Here is a 12729-nt window from a genome sequence, read left to right as displayed (position 1 = left end):
TGCCTGCAACCAGCAGACACAACTAATATCCCCCTCTGGTACCCTTTCGCCACCTTTACTGTACAAAAGCAAAGCTCGTAACCCAGGTTTTAAAAGAAAAGGTGAGCAACTACTTAGAGATGGCTGCCCTTGTGACAGCTACTCCTGCAGAATGTGAAGAGGATCCCCTATGAATAGGTAAAATAGCACCACCTTTTGGAAACAGTGATGCATACAAAACCCACCAGATAGTCCTCAGCCCGATACTCTGCCCTGTGATCTTTACAGTACGCATCCTGCCTTTGGCATACTGCTTACTAATGTTCACAGCTGCTAGGATGGGTTTGTCATCATGATGTATTTTGACAACTCTTGTACACAAAGGGCTAGATTTTATCAAAGGAGTGTTGGTTGTAGCTGTGTTGGTCTAAGGACATGGGCAAGGTTTTTTGGGTAGATGTGGTATTAGACCGACTAAATAGTTGGAAAAAACTTCTTTGCAAGCTTTTGAGGACACACCCCCTTTAAGGGAGTCTCTCACTGCCTGAAGAAGGGTGTTTGTGCCCAAGAGCTTGCAAAGAACTTTTTTCCAACTATTTAGTTGGTCTAATAAAAGGTTACATCTACCCAAAAAACCTTGCCTACCTAGATTTTTCAAAGGTACTTAGGCATGAAGAGATGCAGCTGATGCTAGAGCTTCAAGCAGGTTCTGAGGGTGAGTTCTGCAGGGGGATACTGTATATTTTCCAAGTTGCCAGAAATAAAACAAGCCAAACATAGGGAGAGAATAAGGTAGAACAGCATGTGCTCAGTCACTGCTTTTAGCATTTCACTGCTAAACAAGTTCTGTGCTGCAGACCCAAGAGAAACATAAAGTAGGGTTGGAAGGGATGTGAGTCCAACCCCCTGCTCAAAGCACTTTTAAAAAACATCCTACATTTATGCGTATTTAACCTGTTCTTAAACTTCCAAGGATGAAGAGTCCACAGCCTCTTTAGGTAGCTTGTTGCAATGTTTAACTACCTTCAAAGTGAGGAAGTTCTTCCTAACGTCTAACCTAAGTTTCCTTTGTGCAATTTATGACTATTCCTCCTTTTCCTGCTCCGTGTGGCCACCAAGAATTCTCTTGCCATCCTCTTAGGATCAATTCAGGGCATCATATTACAAAGCATTTTTGCCTAATATTGAGAAGAAACATCTGCAGTTAATGTATTATGAAGGGTATTTCATATACCCATTCTAAACCCATTTTCTGAGATGTCTAGATAAATATATATTTACCTGTATTCATTGGTATCATCAAAATCTTGTTTATTATGTGTTGGTTTTAGGAAGTTACATTCTATAATTCCAACTACACCAATACCCATGTTGTTTGCCTGTAAGATTAAAACATAAATACAGGAGAAAGAGTCAAAAGAGAGAATTTTTACACTGAAGCATTTTTTTCTGCTTCCAAGGAAGACTGTTGGCAGTTTGGATTTAACACATGCGTTCATCTAAACTATAGCTTCATCAGAAAAGAGTATGTGCCAGATATACAGAATTTTGTCAGATGGTTCCTCTTAAAACAGTGGAATTATTTTCATTTTGTACTTATCCTGTCCTTCCCTCGCCCTAGAAATGACAGCTATACACTTTGCAAATTAACATTAACTCTGAAATAAAGAGGATGTGTTAAGGAAACCGGGCCTAGTTATGGTTTCCTTTTCCAGTTGCCAGATTTAGCACTGTAAGTCCCAAGATTTAAAATGGAGCATGTGATTGTGTTGATGACTGCAAGGAGAGGAGCTATCTTTCCAGTTAGTGTTTTAGGTAAACTCAGGGCTACCCCCACCTTTTGCTTTGCTTAGCTGTCAGCAGCTAAGTGATGGTGCTAGTTATTAATCCACATTCATTTTTAATTATGATACACCCAAGAATGGAGGAGTGACAAGTATAAGGGAATACACAAACATGCCAAATCCCTTACACTTGCATTCTGCACTAAGACCTTGAGAGATTAGCTAGCACCTTTTATGCAAGGAGCACACTACAAGGAGATTTTCTGGCAGGGATACAAACAGGGAGGTTATGAGTCAATGGCAGCACTTAGTTCACCCACTCCTCCACACCAGCTTGAGCAGGGCATGTATTCTGCTTAGCGCCGGGCATTATTGCAGCTTTGAATCCTCTGAAGGGGCTGAGGCAAAGCCCTGCTACTGAATCCAGCCCATGGCACTTTTTATGGGGAAAGCCAGGCTCTGCTACAGTTCATTTCCTTGGTGGGTAGCAAGCTGTTTCTGAGGTTTCAAAACCTTGGTGTCACACCCCGTGGGGGTTGCAGAGCTGTTTGTAACTTCTCAGACAAACAGGTGCAGCTGACCTTGCTTTAACTTCCTTAGTACGGGAAACAGAGTGAATGCAGCAGAGCTGTGTGAGCTGAATTAAGCCACATGTTTTACTTGGGGGCTTACCAGCTGGTTGTCTTGCACAGTAGCCTCTTCCTTTTGCTCAGACCTGAGGAAGGGTAATCAACTGCACACTTGATTTAATAAAGGATACTGCTGAAAGAGCCTTGTGTCTCCCTTCAAAGGCATTTAAAAAAAACGGTTACCAAAGAAAAGTGAGGCCAGCCTTCTGTAGCAGCCTTCACGTCAGTAATATCCTTCAGCAGTTTCCTATGGCTGTCTGACAGTCTAGTTCCTCGAGTGTGCAATGTGCCACAGGACAGGAGCTAGAGGCCTTGAGAAATGCTTCAAGGCGGCCACATACTGCAAGCATTCTTACTTGTGTTTTTAAAGGCATCTTTTGTAAGAAGTGTGTCAGGAGTGCTGTGTCTGAGCACCAGACACACAAAGGACCCTTTATGGCATTCCCTCTCTGCCTTGTCTCACAATAGCCCAAATTTCCTCTGGATCTTAAGGGTCTTTTTTTTCCCTCTCTTCACAAGCATGACTCCTGAAAGTGCTGCTCTTTGAGGCAAGCAGCTTGATGATGTGCGACTTCAGGCTGAAAATCAGCCCTCTTAGAGCTAACAACCCAGAACCATGCTCTTCCCTAAACCACTGCAGGTATGAACAGTGAATGCAAATGAGATCCAACAGCATAAGCTGCTGGTTGTGACAATCAAGGCTTGGATGACAGAGGCAATTTACAGCTTGAGCTTGGAACTAGACAATCATTTTATAAAGTCTGTGTGATAATGGCCCTCCAGGCAAGAGGTTAAATTGATTTATTTTCTCTTTGCTGCTGCTGTTTTATTTGAATCAGTCACTGGTAACTTCCAGCAGGAAGCTATATTTTCTGTAAAATAACACATTATATTTATTTACCGGAAGCACTGTAAAGACTGAATCTTCCTCCTGGTTCAACAGCCCAACTTCAAGAGGCAAAAGTGATTGAAAACAGCCCCAAACTTTTGCAAAACCTGAACCACTAGAGAAAGTTTGTGTTTAAATGGTAACTGTTACTCCAGTGGTTGCTTGTCTTGCTTTTTAAGCATCTTTCCAGGTTATTGAGATTGTGGTAGCCTTGGGCAGCACCAGGAAATTGGGGCTGAGGTTTAAAAAAATGATGCAGAGATTTCAGGCACCCATTTCCCACATTGATAATGCAAATAAGGTGTCCGCACCTCCCTGACAGCTTTGAAAGTCTGTCTTAATACGGACTAGAAAGTGACCCCTCTGTATCTGTGGTAGTGAAAAGCCAAGAAGTAAATGAGTTGTGTTCATCTTAGCCAGGGCTCTGATAATACAAGTGAGGACTTTTTTTTTTTTTTCATTTCAGTCACTAGACCGGGGTGTCAAAGATATAGCCCCTGGGCTGGATCCAAAGCTGACCCACGTGCTGCACATAGCATGGACCAGACTAGCCCTGCCTGCAGGGCCCAGGACCCACAGTGCCCGCTCCAACCAGCCTGGTAGTTCACCTACTCCAACCAGCCAGGGTGGGCAGCAGATGTGCTGGATCTGGCCTACAGCGCTGGGAGGGTCCATGGGACTGATCCAGCTCATGGACTGACTCTGTACCACTCTCCCAGCCCAAACGGTGAGTTGGATGCCCCTGTTCTACAGACATAAAACATGCTACTGAGACTTCCAGACCTGGGATCACTCGAGGTGCTGTGGGGTTCCCAGAAGCAGAATAAACAAGGGAAATGGAGATATACTGTCCGTTGTGAATTCTTTCTCTGGAACTTGTGATTCCAGCGTGTTTTTTACTTCACAAGTCCAAGGCTTAAGTGTGTTGTAATGTCACTCAGAGTAAATGCAGCTCTGGTTTTGCTTTTTTTGAAGTCCAGAATGGGACTGTGCAGAATGTGGCCCCAGACCCACAGGGAAAAATACCTTTAGCAGTGGGAGGGAGGCCTGTTCAGCATCATGTCACTGGGTTTTTCAATCCATTTTGGATGAACTCTTGCAGCTGCTGTCTGAGATTCAGTCCTCGGCAAAGCTAAAGACTGGCTGGGATCTGCCAAATGAGCCTTTGCTTGAGTTCCAGAGGAACCAGGAACTCCTTCAGCGTAAAATCTCCCTCTCGCCTTTGTTTACAGTGCTTGCTCAGAGAACCACGTCACCGTAATGATCCCATGTCCCCCCTCCTCGGCAGCACCTTTTACTCCTATGGGGAGTAACTCAGATCAGAACTGTTTAGGAAAAGCATAGTTTTTGTTTGTGCTATCAGCCGCACCTTTCCGTCCCCAAACCTGATTTACTTAATTATTTTGTCATGATTTTTGTACCAGTCAGGGAAACTGTACCAGGGAATTGCTGCACTCCTCTTAAGGTGAACACTTCTCTGCTAGCATGCAGGCACAACGTCGGTGGGCCATTCTTTCCCTTATACTAGATCTGTTTCTAAATCATTATAGTTAAAGTAATCCTGAAACTCTGTAGATCGGGCATTACATACATGGATCCCGTCCCAGGGTATATGTTGTATTATAACTGCTACATTTAGTGGTAATCAGTCCCAGTACAACTGAGAGTCATGTGGATTCTCTCTCTCCTCAGTGATCAAGTGTTGCTTCTGTCAGAAATGGGCAAGTGAAAGCATAATTTGGTTCCAAAGAGGATCACAGAAACCCAAATCCACATAGCACTTAGGCATGTAAACTCCCCTGGAATTAGGGACACAAATACCTTTGAGGATCTGGGCTCAGGAACCTCCTTTGGCCGCCAGGATTTGTGGCCTTGCACAGCCAGCAAAGGGACCAGGGCTAGCCTTGTGTTCTCTGAGTGGCCAGCTAAAACACCATTGTCACTTGCATCCAGCAGAGACACCTGTGAGACCTGGGGACTGCCACAAGGCAGTTTTACAGTTGTATCACCAAGCAGGACTACAAAGCCAGGGATCAGTCCAGAAGGATCTCCCTGTCGTGCCTGGCAGGGGAGAAGAGGTGGATGTTTACCTGAGGATATTTCGCTCCAGCCGGGGCTTTTGTGGCCACAGCAAGTAACTTAAATCGAGCTGGGCAAAGAGCCATATTCCAGCTGAATAGAGCGCGCTTCAAACAGGTGAGCCAGGACTTCAACCTTTAATACACTTGCAGATACAATCAAGGACATTCAGGCAGAGATATCAGTAGCTGCTCCTTGTCCCTAGTGTGCCTCCTACAGATAACCTTATCTACTTTCTGCCCTCTGCACATATCCAGGCAATGCCTCACCTGCTCCTCCCTCCTGCAATGCCATGGCACCCTCCCAGTCTGCTGCCTTTCCCCTGGCACCAGTGACTGTTTGTCCTGGCTCCCTTCCTTTCCTCCTTTGCATAGGAGTGACTGCCCTCACATGACCCCCCCATCCCTCCTCGCTCTGGGAGTCTCTCTGTCCTTAGCCAGGGAGTTTTTTCTCCATATTTATCCTTTATGAGGATTTGTCTCTCTCAAGGCACAGCCGCTGCTTCTTCCCCGTGTAGAGGCCGCACACTCAGCAGCCTGTTGTGAAACATTTAATAACGCTTTGCCAGCGTCCTCCATTCAAAGGCCTGGAGGCACATGACAAATAGTAATTGCTGTCATCCCACAGCCCAGCAGACAGCCAGGGGAGTGTTTCATGGATGGGGAAACTGAGGCACAGAGACGTGCAGAGACGCGCCCATGGTCGCTCACAAAGCCTAGTCCAGAGCTGAGAATGGATCCCCAGGACCCTGTCGCCTGCTCTTGGCTTTAACCGCAAGCCCCTACTTCCTCTTCCCGTCCATCCTGTGACCAGCGCTGCTTGGGACTTCACGCAGAGAGGTTCTGCAGAAGGAAGGCGTGACTGTGCCCAGGCCACTGTCCTCACTCACAGCATGGGGGCAGACAGGAAATCAGAATGGGATCAGTGCCAAAGAGCCTGCTCATAAGTCGCCCTCCCACCCCGGCGCCGGGGCAAACGATTGCAATCAGTGCGGTGCAGAGAGCCTGGCGGGTGGGAACTGATAAGGCTGCAGGGCTGGTGCTGACGAGGCCTCTGTTCAAGGCGGGAAAGTCCTGCCATGGGTGCAATGACCCTCACAGGCAAAAGAGCTCTTGCAGGGCCAAATCCTGCCCCAGCAACATGTGCGCAACCCCAAGGGGCTGAGCAGATGGGGGAGGCACATGCGCAGGTCTGAGAGCAGGCTCTAGCCTGCCACAGGTTTGCAGAGGCCACCAGCTCTCCAGGCTCCAGCCTGGGTGCCGCTGACTAGCCCTGGTTCAGTGGCAGTCCCTGCCTCCCCAGGGTTTGCTATCTGGAAGGAGGTTGCAGGCAACAGCCCACAGAACCTTAGCCCCAAAGGAAAGCTTAACGATCCTGGAAGAAAGCAAACGCCTGCCTGACCAACCTCCGGAAGGAGGACAGCTGCCTGGACAGCAGGCCTCCCGCCCCAGCCGCCGAGTCCACGCAGTCCCCAGCCCCTGCACAGCCCTCTCTGGACGGCCTGCAGTTGTTGTTGGTGTTGCATGCCCCTAGTTGGGCCAGGTCCTCCTCCAAAGCTCCCGCGAGCTCCTTCAGCTCCTGGGAGGAGTCAGCTTTTAGGTATTTCCAAGCCTGGTGCCCGCTGTGGTCTCTCCGCCTGGTGTCTGCTCCATAGGCACCCACCAAGACCTTGATGACCATCTCATGCCCCTGCAAGCAGGCTAGGTGCAGGGGGGTCAGGCCACCACTAGCTGCAGGTATGTTGACATCCACGGGGTAGCCCTTCGTTTGTGCATGGGAAATCACCTTGATCAGGTCCTCATGGCGACCGTGCTTGGCCAGCCAGTGGAGGGCTGTGAAGCCCGTTACAAAATCCCTCCTGCTCAGCAGGCTCCCATCCATGTCCAGCAGCCGCAGGATGCTCTCTGACTCACCCTGAGCCACTGTCAGTACCCATTCGTGCTCCAGAGGGTCCAGGGCCAGGGCCAGCTCCTCAGGGCTCTGCTCCGGTGGCGGCTCCTTCTCCGGCTGCACCCCCAAAGACAGGCTGCTGCCGCTGGCAATCTTCTGGGCTGCCGCCAGCCACATGGCACCCTCGGCTCCATTGCTCTGCAGCAGGACCTCCTTCAGCCCCCTCCTCCTGTAGCTGCCTGGGCCTATGGAGATCCGGGTACTGCCAAAGCTGCGTCCCCAGCTCCCCTTGCTCAGGCTCCTGCTGGGATCCATCATGGGCAGCCGGCGGAAGCTCACGTTCCCCGGTGTCACCATCTGAAGTTTGGAGCTGGGCATTGGGCTGTGAATAGCTGCCTCTGCCCGCGGCTGGGAGGCCTCCTGCAACACATGTGGCTCAGCAGCCGCAGGGATCTTCAGCTCCTTCAGGCTCCCTTCCCCTTCACACCCGGCCATGCTGCCTCACGGCCCCTGGGAGCCTCTCCCCGTGTCACATTTGCCTCCCTGTAGGGCAGAGTCCAGGCCGGGACACACCGGGCTGCTCCGGAGCGCTCAGGCTGCAGGGCTTCCTGCTTCTGCTTTAGAAATGCTGCAAAGAGGAACCAGCTTTGAGCTGCTGTGCTGGGGAGGAAGAAATGCCGGTTGTGTAATACACTCCAGGCAGCAGCAGAACTGAAAGGGGTCGAGGCGCACGCCGTCTCGTTGAGCCAGTGCTGCTTTTCAAAGGCTTCCCGGGCTGCAGGGCGTCATGGGGTGGAAGCCAGAGCTCCTTCCCCCGCTACCCCTGCCCTTGCCCGCACGAGCTGCCCCCGGCTCTGAATATCCAGCAGAACCCCCCAGGCCAGGGGCTGCCTTTTCTCTCCTCCTAGGTGGTTTTTGGTGGCTCTTGGTAGAATTTGCTAACAACATCACACCCGCTGCCTCACTGGCTCTGCCGACTGGGAACTGTGCGCGACTTCCTCCTTCCTCCTTTCATGCACCCGTGGCAACAGCAGGGGAAAAGAAGCCCTCAGTCCATGTGAGCAGACTGCAAGTCGTGGCTCTTGCCCTGGACCAGCCACCCCTTACCTGTTCAGCTCCTGACCTGTGCAGGGGTAGCAGCACAGGCAACCTGTATCCTGCCGGGCACCTTGAGGTCGGTGCCAATCCCAACAGCGTGCTGGTGTTCTCTCTGCGGCAGCATTCAGCCTGCTCCGTGCCAAGTTCCTGCCCGGGGAGTTTGCCACCCGCGCGTCCGACTGCACAGTAAGCGACATGACCTTTGTCCTTACTTTTGACTAAGATGGATTAGGCACTTGCATGTGACTGGCCTCCTTCAGCTGTGTGCCTGGCATTCGCCTCCTCGCCTGGTGGGGATCTGCAGCCCGGCAGTCCCACCTCCCTGCAAGTGGACAAAATTCCACCCTGGCTGCAGCCCGGAGCCTGCAGGCTGCAACGCTGCAAAGAGAGACAAACCAGTCATGCCAGGCGCTTGCACAGACATGCAGCAGCAGGGTCAGAAACAAGAGAGAGAAAGTGCAAGTGCCTTTCCCTGACCTGGAGGGGGCTGCGGGGCTGGGCTTAGCAACAAGTGGAGTGTTTCTAGGAAGCTGCTCTTCAACTGGCATTTCCCCCACTTCCCTAGAAAGGGGCTCAGAGCAATGTGCCGCACGTTGATGGCTCTTCCCCTCCCTTGGGAGTTCCCTGGGATGAAGTGACTGTGCCTGAGGGACCGACTGCTACTTGCTGCATAGACTCAGAACTGCTGGACTGGGTTTCATAAGCTCTATAGTGCTAGCTGCTAGGGGAGAGTCTCTTTTCAGTCAAGTGTTAGGGGCCTGTGCTTCTGGAGGGACAGGACTCAGCCCTCCCCCCGCCGTCTCCATGAAGTTCTCACTGTGCATTGACACCGACAGTCAGTGCTGGCCCACAAACTCCCATCCCCAGTCGTGAACACCCACACACAGAGATCACAGAAAACACAGAGGGCAGCAGCTTTCGTTTCAAGTCACTGAGCGTGGCAGGCGTGGGGCACTTCATTGGCTTCCTTACTGAGCAGCTTTTTAATACTTTTTAATACGGGAAGCAGCGTCCCCCGAGCAATAACAACTTGTCCTAGGTGAGGGGAGAGAAGGACTAGCAGTCAGGCCAGCTCCAGGTCTTCCTTGACACACACTGTCCAGCACCAGCTGTTTGGTTGCCAGCTCTTGGTTCACAGTGGGACCAGCCTGTGCCCCCCTCCTACCAGTCTCAGATCATGTTGTGCTTTGGAAGGTAAAAGCTAATGAGAATAAGGGAAATTTACTCTCCAGTGCCCCCACGTGGTATCATGCCTCAAGCTGGGATAGAAATCTATTAATTTTGTCACTCTCCAGTGACTTCTGCACGTAGTTCTCAAAAAGGTCCTGCCCTTAAGGAAGCAGAGAAGGGATGAGCCCTCATAACGCATGTACAGACCTCAGAGGAAGGGCCGTGAGAGAGGATTTCAGACTCCCTGGCCCATTTAACTGTGGGACTAAAAACACAGACCACCAATCTCTGCCATATGGTACAGACACCTAGGAATCAACTGAGATCCATGGAGTTGGCTTTGCGTGGGCTCCACAGACAGTTTCTTTGCAATGTAGGACCACCCAGAAACCCCAGGCTCCCAGATGGACCAGGCCCCCACTGTGCCACCCCTTAGACCAGCCCCAGGCCCAAAAGCAGTCCTTGGTCCTCAGAGCTTCCCAAGTGAGATGGCAGCAGTGTTTTCCCACTCTGCCTTGGCCTGTGTTTGACCTGGCCACAGTGTGGAGTACCAAAGCGCCTCTGCTTCTGCTTTGGTGGCAGTAAAGGACATGATGAAAGTCTGCAGAGAAAAGCATCCATGTACAACACTGTGGGCGTACCTACGCAAGATGCTATGGTGACGTAGCAATGCGCTACTGCTCTGTAGCTTGTTGCTACAGTGCCATAGCATTGCTGGGCACAAACCATGATGGTGATGCTACAGCACAGTAGTAACCAGCTACTATGCAGTAGCTGGTTGCTACTGCCCAGTAGTGTCTAAAAATAACTGCAGCAATGGGACTGTGCAGTAACCAGTGTTACCGCGCAGTCATTTAATACTTGATTAAGCAAGCACAATAGCAACTGCACAGTCTGCTGTGCGTGTAGACATGCCCAGTGGTTCCCAGCTTGTCCACCTGACCCTTGGATTGCTGCGCACTCTGCCAAAGACCATGTTTCACCTCTGGCCAGCAAACAGGGCAGGATGAGGGCTGCCTAGAGAGGGGGCCCCAAGGCCCTGATGCTTGTGGCATGGTGCTGCCTGACTCACACGCAGGTGTGCTACCAGGTGTGGTTGTTACATGAGGCTGCTGGGAAAGCATTTTCCCCCCTCACCCCGCTCCGCAGGTGGTAGCAGACTGTAGTAGCTACTGCTCTTGCTGCCCCATATATGATTCTCAGTGGCAGAGCTGCCCCCCATACACTGGCACATACTCCTAAAACAGGTTTGGTGCAGACAGGGCAACCATGCCCTCAAGGTGTCCCAGGTGCAGGCCAGGAAAGGGGCATGACAGGAAGGCACTAAGCTGGGCCACTAGTCAGGTCTGTCGGCTAGAGCAGAGCTGAGGTTTCCTTGAGTTGGGCTTAACCTCAGTGCAGATGTCTCTAGACAAGGCCTGAGTGGCCTAGAGCTGGAAACTGAACGGCACTAGCTGCACAGAAGGCTAAGTGATTTGCCTGTGATCAAACAAGAAGTTTGTGTCAGAGGCACTGTAATCACAGGACTGTCCTGCCTCTCCTCTGCTGTCACATGGAGTTACCTGCCTGGGAGCAATGGCAGAATTTGGGCAATTGCTGATAAGGTGCTTTTTGACTTTGCTCTCTGACTGGCCAAGAGCACTGCACTCATGGGAAGTCCCTGCTGTCAGCTGCTTGCAGGCCTTGTCCTCTGGGTTTCATTCTTAGAGAATCATGGAATGAAAGTGCTGCAGTGACCGGCTGTGTTACCGGAAGAAGAAGTGTAAATACAAAATACCAGGGCATAGCGAGCAGACAGGGGCCTTTCTGTACTACCAGCTCTCACACGGCGTGGAGCAGGGAGGAGAGCTGCAGAAAGCGATTGCAAGCTGTCTGTTCCAGGGAAGGATGGCCAGCTGCTAACAAAGAGGAAGGCAGGAAGTGATCTGGTGCGTCCCATTAAGACAGCCTGGGCTAAAGGGGATTCCTGCTGCAATGGGTAGAATTCACACCCTGGCAGAAATCCCCTGATGAGTCAGATGGGACCTTCCAATGAGGCACTGAAATGTGATTGTAGCATCTTGGTCTTGCTCCACCACCCCTAACAGGTGGCTTTAGATGTGATCGTCGCTTGACATCTCTACCATGCAGCAGAGTCTCTTTGTGTGCGGCGATCAATTTGGACCCAGTGATACATGTAGGGAACTCTGTTGAGCAGCACAGTGCAGAGATCAATGAGATCCAAAAGCCCCAACATGTGCGGGAGGAAGGGAGGGAGGTGCTCAATGTCTGTGACCCAGGTCCGGCAGCAGCCTCTCCTGGGGAATCTCGTGGAGAGGGGACTACAGTGCTGCCTTTTTGGGGCATGGCATTTAAGATCCAATTACTCCTTGCCTCACTCCCTATGAACCCCTGCTCCAAAGTTTGATTCAGCATCTGCATTGCTATTCACCTGCCTCCTGCCCGGAAAGCCCATTTTTGAGCACTGAAAGAAGAAATACTGGCTCATGTGAGGCTGTTAACATTAAATGCTGGTGTGTCTATAAAAGGGTGCTATGGGTTCTTGTCCTAAGGCAGGGGCGGGCAATTACTGCAGCTGGAGGGCCACTTAATGAGTTTTGGTGAACTGCCAAAGGCCACAAGGGCAGCTCCGCGCCTTGACTAGTGCCCTGCCCCTGGACACGGTTGTGGGACCAGAAGTCCTGCCCCTAACCCCTGACCTTTGCCATCAGAAGTCCCTTCCTTTACCCCCCAGAAGTACTCCTTTTGGGAGGGGAAGGCCATCTTGGAACTAGAAACCCCCCCCAAATCATACACTGAAAGTCTAATGCCTACTATAACATATTTAGATTTTACTACAAAAAATATTTTTCTCATGATTTCTGTTTGCATAGTGTATATAGAAATGGTTGTATAATAACTAAAAAATAAAGTCTTGCTCTTGTATATTGTGTGTGGGATGTGGTTGGGTGTGTCTAGGGGGCTGTAAGGGATTGTGAGGGGGTGTGGTTGTGTGTTGGGGGCAACAGGATATGTTGGAGGGGGTGTATGTGCAGGGGGGAGGTTGTGGGGGCAGGGTGTGGGTATGTGGTATTTGTGGGGTGTGAGGGAGTGCCCTGTGGTGCACAGTCCCTACCACCAGTGGCAGCAGGTGCTTGGGGTGCTGGCCTGCCGCTATCATGTGGGGGCTCCCCATGGCACACATGCAGCTCCCAGCACTCACATGCCACTG

The 12729-nt window shown here is 50.9% G+C and overlaps 1 protein-coding gene across 1 annotated transcript; it reads right to left on the bottom strand.

Moving 5' to 3' along the window:
- Positions 1 to 5236: 5236 nt before the first annotated feature.
- On the bottom strand, positions 5237 to 8742 carry SOWAHD (sosondowah ankyrin repeat domain family member D). Its single transcript, XM_090059329.1, has one exon. The coding sequence runs from the start codon at positions 7743 to 7745 to the stop codon at positions 6726 to 6728; it is 1020 nt and encodes a 339-aa protein (XP_089915455.1). The 5' UTR covers positions 7746 to 8742; the 3' UTR covers positions 5237 to 6725.
- Between the last annotated feature and the right edge of the window lie 3987 nt (positions 8743 to 12729).

The sequence above is a fragment of the Crocodylus siamensis genome, chromosome 8 (assembly GCF_052110815.1).
Source record: "Crocodylus siamensis isolate JL-2025a chromosome 8, ASM5211081v1, whole genome shotgun sequence".
In the NCBI taxonomy this organism is placed as follows: Eukaryota; Metazoa; Chordata; order Crocodylia; family Crocodylidae; genus Crocodylus; species Crocodylus siamensis.
The sequence above is the reverse complement of the archived record's forward strand: the minus strand, read 5'-3'. Positions and strand labels throughout refer to the sequence as shown.